Below are 22,021 nucleotides of genomic sequence, written 5' to 3' on the forward strand. Positions count from 1 at the left end.
GGGCCACCCAATTCCTCCTCTGAGACCTTCCTCAGTCAGTCTGCCCATGTTTTCCCAAAAGGGAGAGAACAGAGGCCTCACTTTCCCTCCTCTCGTCCATTCTCCCGCTCCCCACTCTCACTGCAGCTGACCAGGGCCCCACCCTCTCACCACCTCCCACCTCTCCCTCCCTTTCTTTTCAACCCCCTTCACCAGCTCCTTTCCCTCCCACGGCCCCTCCGTGTCTTCAGCCCACTTCTCATTCTCTCCACTCCTTCCTGGACAACCCTGTCCAATGTCATGGCTACCACTAGCACCTGTATACTGATAACTCCCAAATACCTGTTTCCATCCTGACCTTTTCCCAAAATGTCAGGATCATACTGTAAACTTTCTACAGGCAATTCTACCCGCATGGCCCATGGGCAACCAAATGCAGCATATTTAAATCCAAACACTTCATCTTTCCCCACCCAGCCCACTCTTCCCCCTATATTCCCTACCTCATCACACAAGCTAGACACCCTAACAGCACCTTGGCCCCTCATCCTCCCTCCCTTCCAGTCAATGATCAAGTTCTGCCAAGGTAACCCCGACACACCCCTCTAAAACTTCTCCTCTCCATCCTCACTGGCCTGGTCTGGTCAGGCATCACTCCCTGCCTGACCTCTTGATCCTCCAAACATGGCCCCTCCCAGCCACAAGACTCTTCTGTGTACACTGCCTTCTAGAAATAAAAGGCAAATGTAACCATTTTGCTCCTCTGCTCAAAAGCCTCAATGGCTGGCCATCACCTACATGGCTCCCTAGAAAGCCATGAAAGGCCCTCCAAGCACCATCCCTGCTCACTCCCCAGCCTCCTCTCCTACTACTTCCTACCTGAACGCCACATACCTACAACCTACTTGCACTTATTGCTTACAACTTGCAAATTTTCACCTCTCTGCCTTTGCTTACATTATTATACCTCTGCTCTCAGCCTGGCTAACTCCTGTTCATCCCTTTAAGACTCAAATCAGATGTCACTTTCTCCAGGAAATCTTCCCTAAAACTCTAGGCTGGGTAGGATACCCTTTTATTAGTATCTACGCCACAGGATTTTAGGCAGGCAAAAGCTCTACTGCGACTACTTGAAATAATCTGTTTCAGGCTAAACTATAAACATACCGAGGACTAGAAACGGGGTCTATCCACATCTGTCTGGCTCAGTAAATGGTTGCTCATCTCAACCCAGAAACCCATAAATCTCAAGGAAGAAAATTACAAAGAGCAGCTTAAAGCCCTCTATACTATACACATACTGCATTACATTATTGTATATAATATTTTAGGGCTCTAAAATATTACTTTTGTCCTGCTGAGCGATAAGAGTAAGAAAAAGAAGAGAAATTAATTTATGTAACTAATTATCTACCTAAATATTAGAAACCAAAATGCCATACTTCCTTACAGACTATAAATATTTAATTACCATACTTGGAACTTGTTAACTCCGCCTGGGAGTTTTAATTCAAGGTGGGAGTGAAGTGGGGTGAGAGCTGTTAGGTAGTAAGTAAAATTCGCCAGCTTTCCCACCAAAGATTTTTCTCAAGTACTCTGCTCATACTAAAAGATGAAATACTCTACCTATTAAAAAAATTAAAGGAAGTCACCTACAAGGATTAGTTCTCAAAAGCAGCTGTACTATGCTCTAGGGAAGGAATTTCAATGAAAGGAACACAAATGAGCAAATCTTTGTGGCACCAGCTGAGCTGTCCACTCCTCCATGTGGACACACTTCTGAGAAGGATTCAGCAGGCCCTGCATGCAACTCTGTCCTGGGCTTCAGAATATCTCACAGCAGATGGTGCTTGGGCCATGCATGGAATTTACCTGTATCTCACCATTACCTGAGCCCAAACAATGCAGACCAGGCCAAAGGCTTCATCCATACACAGCTAGAATCACACAGCTAAAGCCACAACTGGTGTACCATGGTAAAATATTAACCCACTTGATTTTATATTAAAACAGAGAAGACTACTGCCTATAGATGTTAGTTGGAGTATTGTGGTCCATTGTGCCATATTTCATGAAATCATCAGTCCTATGTGCAAATATTTTTCTAATGACATACGATTGCAAATTAATCACAGAAACTGCAGCTAAGTTTGACCACCTAATGAACTCAGGATACTCTACTATTGGCTCAGAGAGAGGATGGCTGGCCAAGATGCTATGGAAGGTCCTAGACTGATATATCTGAGACCTACCATTGTACCACCTGGAGTCTGAGTTGCGATTTCTCCTAGGATACTAGAAAAGCTGCAATTTGCAGCTATGGCCATGAGGTAGTGCAGTAATTCTGCAAATGCCTGCCCCCACGCCTTCCCTCCCAGAGAGATCATGGCTAGGAGAGAATGGGGACATTTGGTCTGAATCCTGGGCATCCACAGGACTTACTGAGAGATTCTCCACAAATCCAAAAGTGATTATAAGACTATACAGTTACTCTTGGCATTCACTCCTGCTGCAGCAGACAGACCCAGCCTCCAAAGGACTGACAAGAACTGAAAAGCTATAAAAGTGATTAGCCTATATATTACAAATTGTGTTTACTTAGGTTTTTATGTTTACTTCCCACTATATCCCCACTAGAATACAATTAACCACCCCCTCGCTCATCAGAATTATATTAGAAAGATTCACAAAAATAAAATAAACGCTGTAACCTTTAAGCTTTATGAAACTGTAACACTATTATACAAAAGCCTCCCCAAAATAGGGAGAGGAAAATGCAGTATTTTGAAAGAGCTTCTTTTCAAAGAAATTTTTATACATTTAGTCCTTGTAACTCAAAGTTTAGACCAACAGTATTATCTGACAAATATATATTTGAAATTTTAAAACAAAAACAGATTATTTCTTAGAACTGGTGATGATCCACTACAGTAAAGCCTTTTTGTATCTAAACTGCCAGGCAACTAATTAACATTTCAACGAACATTGACAGAAAATTTGTTCTGTCGCTTCATAACTCAGGTAAACAGTACAAGTATGACAAGAAAAATTTAACAAAGACCAACAGACTCACATTACAGTCCTCTAGGGGATTTCTGAAAAACTAATTTCCTGTCCATAAAAAAAGAAAACGTAAAATTATTTTCAGCATCAAGGTAAGCACATAACTCTAAACTGAGTTGCTATGTTAGAGTGGTCTCCAAATTACAGTCATTTTTGTTTACCTCTGCTAACAATGAGCCTCCTGGGAAGAAATTATGTGAAGAAGTTTAAGTACCCGCTATGCCTTTTTCCACATGTGAGTGGAGAAATTGCAGAAGGGAAAATACACAACTGAATACAACTGATGACTTCTACACTCGGATTCCTGCTACCCTGAGATGGGAAAGATCATAGAATTCTGAAGTTGGAAAGAATCTCAGAGATAACCTATTGCTGCTAGTCCTCTTATCCAGGAAATGTCTTTCTACAAAGTCAGGTCATTGTCACCCTTTGGGACAGCCCACATCATATCACTGTTAAGTGCTCTCACACCCACTGACCTTACTCTTGCCTTTGAGCAACCCAGAACAAGTCTATTCCCACTTCCCAACTAAACACCTTCAAATACTTGAGGTGCCTATCAAGTTCCCAGGTGTTAGTTTCCTTAGATTAAACCCATTTAGTTTCTTGGATTGTATGGTATCCTCTTATCCTGGAATAACTGTGTATTTTGTTTCTAGTGATTATAATTAGCTTGACATAATTTAATGAGACCCACAGTGCCAAATGAAGTCATTCGATGTAATGGTTGGTAATGCTATACACTGTCAGTGAAAGATCAAAGATTATGTAATGGTTAATATATCTACAAACGTTAGAAGTACAACCATAAGTTAAGGGCATATTTGTCTGCTGGATTATGATGCATAACTAAGAAAAACTACCAACCTCTACAAAAAAATGTCCCTGGGTCTCATTGCCAGGGACAGAGCTCTGCACCATGTGGACTGCTGAACCTGACCCAATGTGGCCTTTCTGTATCCTTCTTTGTTTAGGAAAAAGAGACATTTTTAAAGAAGCAAAGGGTAGAGAAGAACTACATTTGGCATTCACAGAGCAACTGACACTTTTATTACTTAACATCACAACCTTATGAGGTAGGCCAGTACAAGTGCTGTCATTTTATAAGTGATTAAACCAAGACTGAGAATAGGAAATGAGAAAAATTGTGAGCTGCCCAGGGCCAAACGGAAAGCAAGATTGGAGCCAGCTGAATTCAGAAACCTCAGTTAAATTCCCAAACAAAACGGAACAGCCAATACTGAAAATAAGTTTTATGGATTTCACTTTGAAACAAAACAAAAAAAAAAAACATTATGTTACCATTAAATGATATTAAAATCATCTTTCATGGCTTTGATTTTGCCACCAAGGTTTTATTCCCAAAATAAAGAAAATGTAAACAGGCAAATCTATTCCAGGTTTAAAATCCCATTTACACACAAAAAAATCTTGCATTCCAAATTGAGAGATTAATTTTTTCTTAATTTGACTATTATATTAACCTGTATTAAGCCAAAGGGCCTCGTTCAAGTTGCTAAAGTGTCAGTGATTAGACCCATTCTGGTTCACAAGGACATTCTCCCAAAATAGATTCTTAAACATTTTATAACCCTCCTATATTTTCACTAAACAGAATCTGCAAGACAGGAAGGAATCCTTTCCCCACACACAACACTCATCTTCATCGTCATCAAAAGACATTTCGCTAAAATTCATCTCCACATCCAACACGCATCCTCCCTAGTACCCTCGCGGCCCCCAGCCCAGCTAGAGTCCTCAACCTGGGCGCCCCAACTAACCAGTCTCCCCACCTGCTTTGTCCCCCACACAGCTGCGCGTGGACGCTCCTGCACGGCGGGTGCAGCACTCCACTGCTTCCCATCCACGGCCCCCTGCCTGGTCCACGCTGGCCGGCCCTATCCCTGGAAGCCACTCTTCTGGGCAACATTTTCAGCTCTGCGCCCGCCGAGGCCTTCAGCCAATTAGAGCTGCTGCAGCGAACCATGCGGTCACTTTTGCCCAATGAGAGTGAGAGCAGCCCACTACGGCTGCTCTCAACCAATGGGCTCCAGGACACCTGGGGCTCAGGACACCCGCACTCTCCTTCCGCCCTTTCTCTGTGTTCAGGTGAGCTGTTTTGACCCTTCCAGGGGTGGGGAGCCTGCAGCCTTGGGGCCACAGGTGGCCTTCTGTATCCTTGAGTGCGGTCTTTTGACTGAATCCGAATTTAACAGAATAAATCCTTGCCACTCCTCGAGACACTTGAGGGTCAAGATCAGGGCTCTGAGGAGTTTTCTAACACGAGGAAGGGCCTGGGAAGGCTGACCAAGGAGGACTGGAGGAAGCCCCTGGCGTGGGCATGTCCACTGGCGACAGCCACTGCGAAGGGAACCAAGAGCGTCTGTGGGCAGACGCTCCCTGTGGGCAGCACCCTTGTGGACACCAAGAAGTTAGTGGCTCTGCCTCCCAAAGGGGTGCTGTCCATCCCTGCCCTGCATTAGTTAACAACTTTATCTTCACCAAACAAGCCCCAGGCTTTATTCCCTCTCTGGTTCTAGTCACACTCTTCCCTCCAGTGGTTTTCCTCCCTTTTGTTTACTCCTTCTGAAATTCTGTAATACTTCTCCAGGACTCCCCCAATTTCAAATGCCACCCCCCCACCCACCCACCCCGCAACAGGCAGTGCCAGCTTTGTACTGAAGACATTTATGGGTATGGTTTATTCTCCTGTAAGTTCTCAACAGACACATTCTCTCTCTCCTTCCATCCCCTACAGTTGGGTTTTTTAAACTGCAGGTTCAACCCATGGATGGGAAATTGTTAAAAAAAGAGAATAGAAAATATCAAAGTGCATCATATATAGTAAGAATAAGTGTTATTTCAGGCAATCTTGTTTCAGTTCTGTGTATGCATGTGCATACATTAATATTAAATGTATTTGTGGCTGTGGGTCATGATTATGAAAGCCACTGCCCTACAGCACCTATCCTATAGTAATAATACTCTATGAATGCTTACTGAATTGAAAAAATTGATGAATATGAGATGATCCATGTATTGTAACTTCAAAGACTCCCAATATAAAGTATAACGTCTATTTGAAGGAAAATGTATGGATTCTGGTTTATAGGAAGCTACGGGGAGACAGGGAAGATCTGAATATTTACTATCATATATGGATAGACTTTCTCCCCAATAATTAAAAATGTGTTTATATTTAAGGAAGATTAAATATAAATTTGATTAAGTTCATTTTGGGAAAAAAAAAACTTTTCTCATTCACTGAAACTACCTCATGATTACACAGTTCTGTATCTTTAAAATATGTAGTATAGGTAATTCCACCATGATTCATAAAAGGATCTTTAAGAGACACCATGAAAGCCTTTGTTCAAGTTCTTTCTTTACTCAAGATGCCTCTATGTCCTCTCAATACCCCACCCCCACCCTCACCCCCGTCTGTAAAAATCCCATTCATCTTCCAAGACTTAGTTCAAAGGCCACCTTTTTCATGGAAGCCTTTTTTTAACTCAATTTTTTCTCTGTCCCTCCTCCACCACCCAACCTATTCCTAAATGTGGTCTCTTTTCTGAATCACCAGTGTTAAAAAAATTTCCTTTTTCATCTGTGTACTTGTCTCATTTCCCTTACTAGACACTAGCATGCACAACCTAGTCTTTACTCATCTTTGCATCCCCCACAGCAACTAGCACAAGGTCTTATACTTAAAAGATGATCAATAAATATTTGTTAAGTGAATAAATGAAAGCAACACAGTTAGCCTGTTAAAAGGGATGGTCATTATTTTAAAGGCCCTGAGGAATGGCTTATATGTCTAAGCAGCTAATCAAAAAGTGGTGGACCACAGGAGGAGGGAGCAGCTGAGCAGAGGCACTGCTCCTCTGCACACATGCCCCTATAAACTCACTGAATCCCCAATTCTTCCAGAGTCTACAGAAGCTACAGAGCTGGGGACTAATGAGCATCTTCACCTTGTTCCAAGTTTTCCAGTCTTTCTTCATACCGGAAATGGGAAGTGGAATTAGAGTCGGAAATTAGGGCCACCCTTTCAACTTTATAGTATGGCTAAAAAGAAAAATTGAAAAGCCATCTGAATAATTCAGGCTCAAAAGACCCACCCTGATAAACAACCATGGATGTTTCTAAGTAGGGGGAAGGGCGTGCAAGAAGGCCGAGGAGGTGGTTCTTGAATTATCAATTGACAGTCTATATTGATTACATTCAACAGTACTGAATTTTTCTCTTCATATTACCTATACAGTCATTTGAGGACACTTTCTGTGACTGCTAGAATAAACTAGCTCAGGTTCAAAGCCGCAGTCACAACTAATAAACAGCAATTTGTTTTACTGGAAAACAATGTCCACCAATTAGAAAAATGTGTTAGGGATTAAAATAAGATTCTCTCTTGCCAGTAATCTGTACCTACTCCTTCCCCCTCCAAAGAGATGCATTTTTCTACAATGAATTAAAGAAGTTTTCAGTTGTCTTTATTCATAATTAACATGCATAATTTCTAAATCATGGTATTTTGTTTTCAAATTTTTAATTTTAGATCAATACCATTTAGGACTCTGACCTTCTCTTTCTTTGGTATTTTAACAGAACTTTAACTTCCAGTCCATCAAGCTTTTGCTTTTTAATTAATTTCAGAGCTGTCCTCACAAACTGAGAGACATCTAGAAAATGCACTGGATTTGAAGTCAGAAAACTGGGCTTTGAAGCTAATTCTTGATTCAAATATAGCTGTTCTATTTCTAGATGTGTGACCTTGGGCAGGTCGCCTGATTTCCCCAATCCTCAATTACCCTGTCTGTAAAATGGGACTAATAATAGTACTTGCTTTGTAAGGCAGTTGTGAAGATTAAGTGAGGTAAAATATGTAAATATACCTAGAACAGTGTCTGGTAAATAGCGTTTGGTAAATGTTCGTTTTTAAAAGTCTGCTGTCTTTTGTTTTACAGTCTCAGTATAGTCACTTAACAGTTCAAAGCTTCTATTTCCTCATCTATAAAATGGGACTACTACTACCACTTACCACTTCCAGGATTGTTAGGAGATTCATATACACAAACAGTAGATATGAAAAGGTTAGACACACAGTAAGTACTCAAATATTAAGTATCTTGGATCACCTACCAGCCTAAAAATAAACCATTAGCTTAAAAATTTAAGTAAACCACAAATTGAGTTAGAAAATACCATCCAAAAATTCACCTGTAACTGAGAAAATGTCTGACCATGTTAGAAACGCACACTCAAGGAGTTTGGTTTGTTTTTAACTTACCAGAAACACATAAGCTTTTATAAAATGTAAATTATAAATCTGCAAAACAAGAAACATTCCCTCAGTCAAGCCAAACTGTCCTACTATATTGTAATACAGAAAGCCTCCATGCTTTCATTTACCAAAAATTGACGCATTGGTTAAAGTCTGACTGCATGTACAGCAACTTTTTAAAAAATGCTTAATGTCTTGCTTTTATAAGAACAATAAATGTACTATAGCTACTGTAAATTTCAAGTCAATTCAACAAACATTTTATTCTGTGACAATGCTCCAAGCAACTTAGCTGGGAATTAAGGATGAAAAGGGAATAGAGCTGAGGCCTTATGCTAGAAGAACACAAAAATTATGGTTGGTAATCTCAAAATATTACTTATAAAAGTCATGAGGGGGTTCAATTCGAGTCAGCAAGCAAATAAACAGCATAAAATTGTGCCAAAACAGTTCTTCCCTTCGATTGAAAAACTGCCTTTCAAAACCAAAAGTCATTTTTGCTTTTAAAAGTATAGTTGCTATCTGAAATCTATTGAATTTGTGCCAGAAACCAACATTTCTAAATGTAAACCTATAAAATAACAGGTATCTGTAAATGAAAGGCTGAAATAACCCCAGGAGAAGCAACACAGTAATTAGCAACTTTTATGGAGTAATAACATGTTTCATATTTTTTCTACACTGGCTCTTTGAAGTTTCCAGTGTAATATGTAAAAGTTTTATTACATTAGGGCCCATCCTTGTGTGTTTTATAGGCACCAGCATTATGCAGAGCAAGCTGTACTTACTCATCATGGGATCTTTTATAAGAAACTGTTTGATAATGCAATAGATTTGTCCAGTTTATTCTGTTACACCTGTCTTTAGGAAAATAAAAGTCACTGGAAGCCTAAATCATGGAAAATATACACCAATCCACATATCATCTATATGAGCCATAAATCATAGAGCAGTTTAGCTTTAAAATTGTACATTGCATATTCATGTGCACACCACTTGCAGTTTTAGACACATGTGAACTCTTTACTGAATTAAAGCAGAAAAAAAAAAAAGCTCAGTTCTACAATAAGCGATTACCAGAGGCAGAACAGAGTGCAGTTAATATGCTTGTTCCAGCAGATGTTCATCCCCGTAAATATTAAACATAACACAAGTTCCTCCAGGAATATGCAGGCAGTAATTTTACCACCTGAATAGTGCTGGTTGGAAACATTTAAAAGATAATGGGGTGGGGGCGGGCGGCAGAGAAAGAAGGGGTATTAAGAGAGATGTTAAAGCAGCCAATGGGATTTTTAAGACACCCGCAACTGGAATTAAACTGCTTCCAGCGGCGATTTACCTACAGCAGCTCCTCAATGTGAGATCCCCGAGAAACTAAACCCGGAGTGCTCCCAGGCTGCGAGCTGTGAGCCTGGCATAAAGGGATACACGGGGCGCCGGGGTGGGGTGGGGTGGGGAGGAGGAGTACAACTGTGGTGAGGTGTGAAGAAAGGGCCCAGAGGAATTGTGAACCTCGAGGAAACGAGTCTCTCCGGGCCAAGGCCTCTGGAATTCCCGCACGGAGAAACACTCGCCTTCTGCCCTGGGTGTTCACTTTTCCATCTCGGGTGGGAGTGGGTGGGAGAGGCAGAAAGGATGCAGCCTCTGAGACCCGGCGCAGGCAGGGAGGAGGCTGGAGCATCCTCTAAGGGCACTTAGCCAGCAGCTCCAACTCCAGGGGGTCGCTGGTGTGAACCAGAGGTTCTTGGAGAGACGGAGGGGGCGCAATCCGAGGGAAAGGACGTGACAGGGGCCGGGGGCCGACGGATGGCTCCCCAGGCATTAGTGACACGTTCTTAAAATCGCTTCTTTTTCTCTCCATGGCTGCGCTCTGCCCCCGGCTACCTAGATCCCCAGCCCCTGGGCTGGGGCGGGCCGCCGTGATGAAGGGGACTGGAGACGGGGAGACGGCCGTGCATCCCCCCGGGGAAGGCAAGAAAGAGCCGCCGAGGCGGGCGCCCGGACCCACCCCACCCCCACGGCGGCCGGCCGCCCGGAACCCCCGGCCCAGGTGAGGGCGCGCGGGCCGCCGCGGCCGCCCCTCGCCGCTCCCGCCTGCCCGAAGCGGCCGGCACCGGGACTCACCACAGCGACTCGAGGTCCCATTCCTGGAGCAGGGCTAAGTCGAAGCTGTCCATGGTGGAAGGTGTCAGCGCCGCCGCTGCCGCCGCCGCCGCCGCCGAGCCTCTGGCCGCCCGCGCGCTGCAAGGAAAGGCGCCGCTCAAGGTGCATCCCGGCCGCGCCGGAGCGGCCGCCGCCCGCCCGCCGCCCGCCCCCGGGTCGGGGCTCCCGGCGCCCCCCGCCCCCGACTGCCCGACTCCGGGCCGGCCGGCCGGGCGGCAGCGGCCGGCGCACTCACCCGCTCGCCGGCTCGCGCGCAGGCACACTCACGAGAGAGCGGCAAGCTCGCCGCGCCGCCGCCGCCCCCCCGCCCCGGCCCTGCGCCCGCCCCTCCTCCCCTCCCTCGCGGCGGCCCGGCCCGCTGCAGCCGCCGCCGCGGTGCTCTGCGCCCGCCCGCCTCTTTCTCCTCCGGGAGGCGCGTGTGCGCGGGCGAGGCCGAGGCGCGCGCGCACCGTGAGCCCCGCGCCGCGCCCGCCCCGCGCGCCCCTGCTCTCCCCGCGTCGCTCCTCGGGGTCCCGCGGAGATCGCAGGCCGCGCCGCCCCTTTCCCCGGACCCCTGCGGCCCGCCTGGCCTCCAGCAGCCCGGGGTGTCCCGAACCGTCCTGCGAGACGGAGAGAATGGCTAGGCGGCGGCTTGCGGGGGGGATGCCGAGCCGTGCCCGGCCTGCCGCATCCCTCTGCCGCTCGCCCTCGCCCGGCCCCACCCGCTCCTTCCCGGGCTGCACGCACTACTTTTGCGGCCCAGGATTGATGTGACCCTGCTCGGCGCTCCCGCGGGCCGTGTGCGCGATGCAGACCTGGGGTGGGCGCTCGGCAATTCCCTGGCCGCCCTGGGCGCGGGGAGAGTTAAGCGTGCAGCCCGCGGCAGCGCCGTAAACAAATCCTTCAAGCTATCAGGAGTCAGTAAGTTAAGTGAAATAAAGGGGAAGCGCGGAGGAAACCTCTTCTCAGCTGCAGTTTGGCCTGCAGTGGGGGTCCCACCCATCTTCCAGCTGGCCGGTCCCTGAAAACCAACCTCCTTTCTTTTTCTTACCGGGAAGGGGCACAAATGAGGCCTCAAACTTCCAGCCCCATCTCCTGTCTGGAGAGGGGTTAGATTATCAGCTAGAAAGATGATAGAGTATCATCGTGGCTCCTAAAAAAATCAAGTACTTGTTATTGTTACTTTCCTGATTTTAAAGACCGCTTGCTTTCCCCCCTCGCTTACTTTTATAGACAAGCAGAGAAGTGTATGTCTGCATCGGGCTGTAGCTGTTTCTCCACAGTTGCCCTAGAACTGGGAACGCTTCCATGGCCCCCTGACTCTCCTGACCTCTTGGCCAGAGCTCTGGGAACCTCACTCAGGATTCTCCAGAATTCCTGGAGAGAGCAGCACAGAGCAATGCAGCTACGCCTCACCACTTCACCAAATTCCCTGCCTTAAGGGAGGCCTTTCCAGGGCTCTCCCCTTTGTTCCTTTTCTGGACAAGAACAAACCGCTGACTGGGGCCGCCAGAAATTTAGACCTCCCGGGGTAGAAGTCACAAGATCCCTCCAGGGTCAAACCTGGAAGTCACCCTCCTCACCTCTGAATGAGGATTAACAAACTTAAGTTTTGAACACAAAACTGACCAAAAGGCCAAAGAGAATTCTTTCTTATTTGAGACTGTATTACAAAATGCTCCTCCCCACCCGCTTCTTCCCCAGCTCTGAAGTAGCCCTTCCTTCGTTAGCATCCGTAACTAATGTGCAAAAAGAAAAACGCTAAATTAAGGCAGAGTCCCGCATCAACGTAGTCTGAGAAAATGGAATTGTTACTTTGCAAGCTGACAACTCCCAACCTTAATAACCCCCCTTCATAGCTGAAGGCAGTAACAAGGCTACGAAAGAACAGAGAGAATATGAATATAGGAAAAAGTGCAAATGTGAGGGGCTGGTTTCCCAAATACCCAATCCGCAGGGTATTTGGAGCAAAGGAAAGGGGGAAAAAAAAATCTGTCTTCCTAATATCTCCTTAGCATAAGCCTTGTTGGAAATGTTTGCTTTGGCAAAAGTGAGACCCAGGCACTGAAACAGCATTCCCAGGAACAAAGGCTGGGGGTGGAGAGTGGAGGGTGGAGGAGAGAGCAAGAAGAACATCCCCTCTCTGGAAGAACAGCAAGTTCCGAGGCCTGAGCAAGAAATGTGTCCCGGTCCTGTGCTCCTGGCTGCAGCTGGGAAGCTTCTCCAGAAAGGAGACCTCCCTGCTCTGGAGGGGATCTGGCTCTCCTTTCCTTCCCACCACATCTGTTTATACAAAGGAGGGCCGCTGAAGAACAAACAGAACCATGTTTACTGCGAGTCCCATGCTGTGTTTGAAGCTCAAGATACAGATTTGCCCTCACCGCAGAGGCTGAAGATAAATGATCCCAGAAAAGGAAGGGAGAAGGCACTGGGTGGTATGGAGCTGGTTGAGAGGTTTAGTTGTAAAAGGCCCTTCCCAAAATGCCAGGTGGTAATGGACAGATTTATGTTTGAATTTAAAACTCTGGTGCTTCAAGTTAATATATGAACGTACTTACACGTAAGCACTTTCACACTGTGGATATTTTAAAATCTAACTTCAGGAATAGCTCTTATTTTTTGTTTGGGGCCCCTAATATGGGAATAGTTGCATTAATACTTTATCTCTAGTTAATGTTTTTGTGTATACTGTCCGCTTGGAGACTAAGGGCTTTTGAGAAGACCCAAATAATAGTTGTAGGTACTGTTTTTTACTAAGCTGTCATGAAAATAATTTAATAGTTTTTACAAGTAAAATAAAGAACAGTTAATGAGAGCTTTTGTGGGCAGATCTTTATTATTATTATTATTAATCTGTTTTATGTAGCTATTCCTATTATACTCTAGCCCCTGGGTACACAAACCAAAATGAGCACTTAATCTAGTTGTCAAAATTTTAAATCTTTAAGACAAAGCAGAAAAAGGGCTTGGACTTTTTGGGATTAGGATGTCAGTACTAAAAGGGAAGTTTTTTTTTTAAAGGAGTAAGAGACTACCTAAATGAAAAAGAAGTGTTTCCTAGGAAGCTGTTGTGGCTTTTGTGCATCCCATACCCCTTGTGACCTAAGGGGCTTTTCTCTCCACGTGGATTCCACTGAGGGCTGAATCCACCACTCACCTCAGGAGAAGGCTGCTGAGGGAGGGGCTAAGTGAGAGGCAGCTGTTTGGCCCCCTAGGTCAGGTTAGTTTGTTTGTTTAGGATACATCTTTGCTGGCAAAAAGGGACTAACAAATGAATCCTGCCCAGTCTGAGGCCCCACTCACATTCTGCCAACCTGGAACAGGAAACCTCTTAAATAGACCCAGAAGCACATCTTTGGTGTCTAAGATCTCTCCTTATGTATTATTTGATAGAAGAGAAACCTTGCATAGCTTTATTAATTTATGTCTTATCCTGAAGACACAGCTGCAACTCAGAGGTCACTTTCGTGACCAGGAGGGATTTTTTTTCTCTCTTTATAATCCCACCATTCCCACAGAAAAGTATGTCTGGCCAAAAGCCAGCTCTGCAGGTGCCCGTGCTGGAAGGTGATGGGCGCGCCCTCACGCTCCCCGAGCCCTGAGCCCGGACTCCATCTCCTCCAGCATTGTTTGTAAGGACACCGTTCTCTCCCCTTCCAGCAAAGCTGCAGACGCATCACTCCATCTGCTTCTCCTTCCAGAGGCTTCTTGGGCGTTTGTAACTGTATCTAGGGATTGCGGGATAAACCCTCTCTCTAGGCTTTCAGTTTACAAATTGCATGCTAATATGTCAAGCCCCAGGACAACATGGATTTTAAATTCACCCAGGAGCTCTTGTGTCTTCAGGCCTTGTCCTCTCTCCCTACAGGTATCTCAGAGTGGTTCCAGCCTGAGATCCGAGGTGCCTTTCTTTTTCTATTTTTTTTTCATCATTCACCAGGTCCTGAGCAGATGGTGTGGCTGTGCTGGCTGTCATCACTCCTCCTATGTTTCCATGGAAACATGGGGCATAGGGACCATCTCTGCCTTGGGCTCTCTGACAGTATCCTCTGGCGGAGAACTTCAGCACTCATGCCCCTCCCCCTTGCCTGCCCGCTGTCCTAGAGAGTTGAAGAACATTCTGGGGCCCAGGGAGCCAGGGTCATTTCAGAGATCATCTAAGAACATACTTCCTTCAAATGGTTGTGAACTGGCTGGAAAAGGGAGGGAGGGCAGAAGAGAGGGGCCAATACCCCAGTTAAGTGGTTGAAGCCCATTTGTAATGGCAGCATATTTGGGCAATCTGTCCCCTCAGCCAGCTTCCATAATGGGTCATTATTGCCCAGATGTCAAAAGAGATGCTCCTTAGTTTCCCTCTGCTCATCAGGCAACATATATTTATTGAATGTAAGTAGTTGCTGAGGTTTTACACTTCACTGACATTCTACCCCTGGGAATGTGCATTCCTTTCTTTTTCTGTGTGTGTGTGTGTTTTTTTTTAACAAAACCAGGTTTTCCCTAAGGAATGCACCTTCCTCAAAGTTTCCAACATCCTCCTGCCTACATAATTCACTTATACAGCCACTACGACATTAATTAGATTCAGAAGTCCATGGAAACAGCAAAGCTAGGCAAGGTCAGAGGGCAAGCAAGGCAGAGAAAAGAGAGGGAAAAAGTGAGCCCTGGGAGAGGGTAAGGAAGTGGGGGGAGATTTTTCATGTCCTTCAAGTACCAAACAAGACAAAGGTCATTTCAAAGTGTGGTCAGCTACTATAACAGTGCCTAGAGAATTAAAATATTGCAAAATTGAAGAGTGCTTTAAAATAACGTTGATTGGCATAAGAATTCTATGCATATATGCCTTTGGTGTTAGTTGCTCTTTATACAGCTGGCACAAAAGACTGGGATGTGAAGATTACCATATTTTTTAAAAGAAAGATAAAGCAGGCACACATCCTAAAGTTGAAAATGCAGGCAAGAAAGACATATACTGTTCATAAAAGCGGATAAGAAAAGTATCTCCTATCACAGATCATGTATTTCATCCCATGCTGACCTATTTTGGGGGATAATCTCATTATTTTACGATACGAGAAGATCCCTTGGTAACAAGAACCGAGCCTCCTGACTTAAATCTTAATATCCCCATGAGCTGTTTGTCATGTTTCTTCAAGATGTGCACTGGCCATTCATTCAAGATGCAAGGACTCTGAACCTGTTGGAAACAGGTTAGAAACAGGAGATAACTAATCATAACAATAGCAAACTTTTCTATATTATTATTTACTGGGGACTCTTCTAAGTATCAACTCCATTTAGTTCTCACAGAAGCAGATGCAGTATGCCGCCATTGTTTTTATTTCACAGGTGAGTATCCTAAGGAACAGCTAAGTATTGCAAACCAAACATGAAAGATTCAAGAACTGGATCTGGTAGGCATGATACCACACACCACCTCCCACAACTTTGCTTTAATTATCTGTATCTTTGAAGTGTTCAATGCTCACAGGTGCGTAAGTAATACAGACCCAGTAAGACGACAAGAAAGGACCTTCTACCCCTCTCTGCAATTCTTTTTCCCCACAGTTTTGCCCCCAGAGCTCTGCCATAACCGCACCTGGAGTGAGGCACTCCTCTCTAGGCCCCAGTGTCTTCCTTTGCAACATGAGAAGGCTAGATTGGATGTTCTTTGTCTCTGTCAGTTTTTGTCTTTGACTGTTCTGAAATGTTAGAGTTCTCTGTTTTCAGTTGTTCTTCCTGAGCACTGCCAGCCAGGAATCCCTGGAGTGTGTCAGGAGAGTCGTAAACCTCTTCTTGTTTAAAGGTAGGACCTCCTTTCTTGGCTTAAACACATCTCAAGGTGTGGGTCTGTTCTAAACAGGAGGGGTGTGCTGTCTGTTAAGTGTTAACAGACAGCAAGAGCAACTTGTGCAGGAGGAAGAGACTTAGCTTAGGTCTGGGAGAAATGTGGGAAAGAAGTCACAGCATAACTGTGGGTGTCAGGCTCTTTTCTCTGTGGCTCCAGAGAGTATTCAAGCATGGACTTGATGGTCCTCATGCAGCCCCTGGGGAACACTGAGCTTCAAATGGAGCAACTCTGGCTCACAGTATGAAAACAGAGACATTTCAAGACTATATATCTTAATGAGTAAAAAATTGATGGATAACTAAAGGGCAGAAGAATAAGGTCTTCACAGAGTCCTTCAGGTAGAGGCATCCCCCACAGCTCTGCAATTCTTCTTTCCCCCAAGTTTTGCCACCAGAGCTCTGCCATAACCACACCTGGAGTGAGGCACTCCTCTCTAGGCCTCAGTGTTTTCACTGAGGTCCTCAAGTCCAAAAAAAGAAGGAACAGAGGGCAGAATTCACCTTTATCAGGAGCTTAAGACAAACAAGTTAGAGCAGACAATACTGGCTGCCTACCCAATATCCATCTGCCCTCTTCCTTAATACCAAAACCTAAGTCTGTTTAGGGGAAGTCAGGAGCCCACCTAAAATAACTGTATTTCCCAGCCTCTCTTATGCCAAGAACTGGGCATGTGCCATAGTCCCGGACAATAAGACATCAGTTTATGTTAGCTGGAAATTCTCAGAACATTTTCCTTTCCTGTAATAGACACCACCCTTTCCTCTAGGACACCTCCTTCTTCTTCCTGTCCAGAATGCAGGTTGAGGCCCGAGGTGGAACAGCCATCATGGACCTTAAGAGCAAAAGGCACAGATCTGAGGTTAAAAGGAGGCTAGGTCCTTCATGACTTCTTCACACAATGGTACCATCTTTGGACTACCTACTTAGATCTGTACTTTCTGGAACAAAATAAGACCCTATGCGGCTGAGCTACTGTAGTCATATTTTGATTATTTCAGCTAACTGATCAGAAAGGTCACAGTCCCTGCACATGGGGTGTGCCCTGCACATCACCACACATACAACAGGCCTACCATATGTCCCAGGGCATGCGTTCTAGCAGGGCCAGCACTGCTAAAGAATCAGCTGTAATTTACAACAGCCTATGATCACTGCCTTAATCTTGCCTTCTGAGTTCATTCCAATAGTAGGAAAGCCAATTAATAAGAAACTGTCTGAAGACTGATTAATCTGGCTCCAGCATTTTTTGAATAGTCCATATTATTAATCATGTTATTGTTTTATTATTAACTTAACCTGGTTAAGTTACTGTTACATCCTCACAGGGATACTAACATATTGCACTTATGGAAACAGTGGAGGAATAATAATAGTCAGTCTTTCTGGTGTCCTTGCCACATTCACAAAAATATGCATGTTTCAAACTTTGTCATTGTTTCTACCAATAAACTAATTACCACTGTATGAAGCTGATTCACTTCAGAAGGAGCTTAGAAAAACAACTAATTAAGTACAGTATGTTGAAATATAAACTGCATTGCAGGGTTAGAACCCTGTAATAAAATCGCAGAAGTTTGAAAGTTGCAAGAAACCATGGAGGCTTTCTTTAGCTATCCTCCTACTCAATGCAGCGGTTCCCTCTGTTTCAGCCCTCATATGGTCAGCCTCCACATGAACATTTGTAGTAGGTAGCTCACTCTCTCAAAAGACTTCCTTTTCCATTTTTAAAGAGCTCAGCTCTGGCTGGAACAACATTCTTCCTTATATTTATGGATCCCAAATTGATTTCTCTGTACCTTTCTAGCACATCACAAGCCTGCAGTAAGTACTCAATTAGCGCTCAGCTTCCCTGAATTCCTTCTATTGGTCTTCCATATATTGAGACTTGTGGGCTCAGTGATTTTTCTCGGCACTTTGTCAGAGAGAGATCTTTGCTCTGTTGGGAATACTGTACACAGAAAGGAAGCCAGTCTCTTTAAAGGAGTACATGGGCATGGGAATAAGAGAAACCCCAATTTCTCCCAACCGGTAGTTGGTTTCCGGGAAGAAGGGGGCTTCAAAAAGAAGTTGGAGCTGGCTACAAGATAAAAAAAAATGCCCACTAAAAGATAGGGAGACAGGAAAGTCCTAGAAAGAAAGCTACTCCCTGCTGGGTCTTAAGGAAGAAGCTGCACAGTGGGAGGTAGAAAGTGGAAGCCCAAGAGCATGGGAAGGGGAGGAGAGTGAGCACAAGAAGGGGTCCTGATTGGAGCTACAGGCCTAAGGACCAGCCCCCCTCCTTCTACCACATAAGTAGTGAGAGCTGCTCTTTCCAGGGTTAGTTCTTAATGTTTTTCCAAAGCTCCTACTCACCTGTGATGCTTATTATAATTCTATATACTTGGCACAGTTATGATTGTCTGAATTTAGGATTGCTTTCTGTCACTCTCTAGACAACAATATGAGGTTTATTACAACATAAAGGGAAATTCATCTTCATGGACCTGAGTGAGTGTCAGCCCAGATCCCCATGCTGTCATCCCTGTCATCTTCCCTTGATGAATACAACCGGAAGGCAGATCTGAAGTCATTGGTGAAATGTTCTCAAGCCCAGGTCCTGGGGTCAGGCCCCAAGATGATAATCTAAATGATCACATAAGTCATTTCAGATATTGATTTACTGAGCACCTAGTATGTGTCAGGAAGTGGGTTCAGAAAGGAGATGAGGAAGAGAAGTTTAAAAAGCCAAAAAGCCCACAGTCTAGAGGATAATGCACGTGCATCTTCATTCACTTACTCATCCTTGAATTTAACAAATATTTGCTGAGCTGGTTAGGTGCTCAGAACTATACTAGGTACTGAGGTTACTACAATAAATGAAACAGACATGATCTCACAGAGGAGGCTACAGATCATTGTAGTTAGTGTAGATAATGTAGTTAGTGCTAAGATGAAAGAAGGGCAGGTACTCTGGGAGATCTTTCTAGAAAGAATGACTGACATGCGTTCTACGTCAAGAGCTGACTTATCGAGGAGAATAAGGAGGGTAGGAGAAGACGGAAAAGAACTGAGTCTGTATGTTACAGTGTGTTACCTGTCACCCCGAGTTAGGAGCAGGAGTGAGTGGGGTGTCGACCGAGGCACTCTTAAAGGGCTCAAGACAGTAGTTACCATTTGGGATGGGTCAATGGAACAAAAGCCACAGTAAAGGTGGGGTGGCAGTGATGGAAGCACATTCCAGGCAGAAGGAAAAGCGCATGTCAGAGCTCAGAGGCCTGAGGAAGTATGCCATGTGGAAGGTTCTGTGTGCTCAAAGAGGAGCCCCCCGGGGAGGGGGGTGGTGGTATTGTAGAATCAGTAAGTGGAGCGCGGGATGGGGGCAGGAGCAGAATGAAGGGGAAAGGAAAACGGGCCAAAGCCAGGGCAAGAGACTGGGGCCAGGTGGTGAACTGTGTGTTGGTGTAAAAAACGTTTTAAGCGAGCAGGAAGCAAACATCAGAGGTTCGGTAAAGCAGCAAGTGAACACCCAGCTGCCAAACCCAGAGTGACAACTGAGAGTTGAAAAGAGGAAATGGCTTCTGAGAAGCCAGAGAAAGTGCTTCACAGAGGATTCAGCCCAGGGGTTTTTCGTTTTGTTGTTGTAAAATCAAGCAAATCTGTAAATCCCTCCTCTCAGCACAGAGCTGGCCACATCATTTGCAGGGCCCGAAGCACAGTGAATATGCAGAGTGCCTTATTCATAAATTATTAAGAATTTTAAAACGTCGAAGGCAGAGCTTTAAACAAAGACGGCCCTTCTAAGTGTGGGGCCCCGCGTGACTGGCCGCACAGGTTGCGTGCCCAGGAAGCCGGCCCTGCATTTATTCACTACCAGGAATCTTTTCACTATCAGGGCGGGTGGGTGCTGGCTCCCTGGAGCCTGGTGTCACAAGGACTGGCTGCACAGCACAGAGTTCAACACTGCACTCTCACATCACCCAAGCACCCTGGGTTGAGTTCATTCCACAATGAAAAGGTCCTTTTATTTGATAATACACACTCAGGAAAACAATTCAAGCCATGCACAGCAGTACATATGTGAAGGGGGAAAATGTTAAATTGTAAATACATACTTTCAACTTTTCTCTACCCTTTTTATGAGAGAGCCCTCAAAAAGACTTTTGTTTGCTAAGCAAGGTGATGACGGAGAAGTAGCTTAGGGAAACTGAGGGAAGGGGGAAATGATTCTACAAAATTACCGTGTGGGATTTTCTGGTTATCTTTTTTGAAATTGGCTTGTAGCTCAATTGCATTGTAATCACAGAACATATCTATCATTTTGATAATTTAAAATTTCTTGAGACTTGCTCTGTGGTCCCATGTATAGTTAATTTTATAAATACACCATGTGTGCTTAAAAATAATGTGTGTATTCTGCTATATGGTGTTCCTTATATGTCCATCAGTTGTATTTTCTAATTGCTTTGTTCAAATCTTTCCATCCTTACTGATATCATGTCTACGAGTTCTATATTTTCTAAGAGATTTGTCAACATTTCCCACTATTAAGGGTTTTAAAAATTATTTTTATGATTTTTCAAGATTTTCTTTATATATTTGAACTTATGTGCATAAGATTTAGAATAGTTACATCATCCTTGTGAATTGGCCCTGTTATAATGAGGAGTTGTCCCTCTAAATCTCTAATAATTTTTGCTTTAAAAATCTACTTTCTCTCATCAACTTTTCTTGTGTTAGTGATTGTAAGAAAAATATTTTTCCATACTTCTATTTTTTGCCTTTCTATGTCCTTATGTTCCAGATGTGTTGCTTATAAACAACATGTAGCTCTGTGTGTCTGTTTTTTAACTCAGCCTGACAAAATTTGCCTTTTAATTGAAGAATTTAATCCACATATAGTTAATGTGATTACATCTGTATCAGGCTTTAATTTTCGATTTGCAAGGAGCTGTGTATTCTCATTGTTTTGTTTCTTTCTCTATTTTTGTATTGTCCCTATTTGGATTAAGTATATTTTTATTACCCTATGTTCCTCCTCTACTAGCTTGAAACTTAAATGTTTTTTTTTTTTTTTTACTATTGTTTAGTGTTTTGAACTTGATAGTAAAAGGTGCATCTTTGACTTATCAAAATCTAATTTTTCTTTTTAAGACAGAGTCTTGCTGTGTTGCCCAGGCTGGAGTACAGTGGCGCAATCATAGCTCACTGCAGTGTTAAATTTGTGGGCTCCAGTGATCCTCCTGCCTCAGCCTCCCAAGTAGCTGGACTATAGGTGCATGTCACCAGGCCCAGCTAATTTTTTTTTTTTTTTAAGAGATGGGGTCTCACTATGTTGCCCAAGATGGTCTCAAACTCCTGGCCTCAAGTGATCCTCCTACCTCAGCCTCCCAAAGCGCTGGGAATACAGGCATGAGCCACCATGCCCAGCCTCAAAGTCTAATATTAATTGTTACTTTTATTCTTTCCCAGAAATACACAAGGACCTTAGAACATTTTAACTCCATTTACCTCTCTCCTAATTTATGTATCATTCTTTTTTATATTTAATTTGCTATATATTAAATACCCAAAGACATTATTATTTTATATAGTTAATTTTCATTAGCATTTTTCTTGTCTTTCATTCATTCCTGCATCTCTGAGCTTTCATTTAGGATAATTTTTCTTCTCCTTAAAGAATACCAGCTAGTATTTACTATGTTTCTATTGATGAGAAATTCTCTCTG

The 22,021-nt window shown here is 44.2% G+C and overlaps 1 protein-coding gene across 1 annotated transcript in view; it reads right to left on the minus strand.

Annotated features, from left to right (window-relative positions):
* The window catches only part of AFF3 (ALF transcription elongation factor 3), a 539,111-nt gene that overhangs the window by 490,717 nt on the left and 26,373 nt on the right, over nt 1–22,021 (minus strand). The window contains exon 3 of the mRNA XM_012787032.3: nt 10,451–10,567. Coding sequence (XP_012642486.2) covers nt 10,451–10,503 — 53 coding nt within the window. The 5' untranslated portion in view covers nt 10,504–10,567. The remainder of the gene's footprint in view (nt 1–10,450; nt 10,568–22,021) is intronic.

The sequence above is a fragment of the Microcebus murinus genome, chromosome 3 (genome assembly GCF_040939455.1).
Source record: "Microcebus murinus isolate Inina chromosome 3, M.murinus_Inina_mat1.0, whole genome shotgun sequence".
Classification (NCBI taxonomy): domain Eukaryota; kingdom Metazoa; phylum Chordata; class Mammalia; order Primates; family Cheirogaleidae; genus Microcebus; species Microcebus murinus.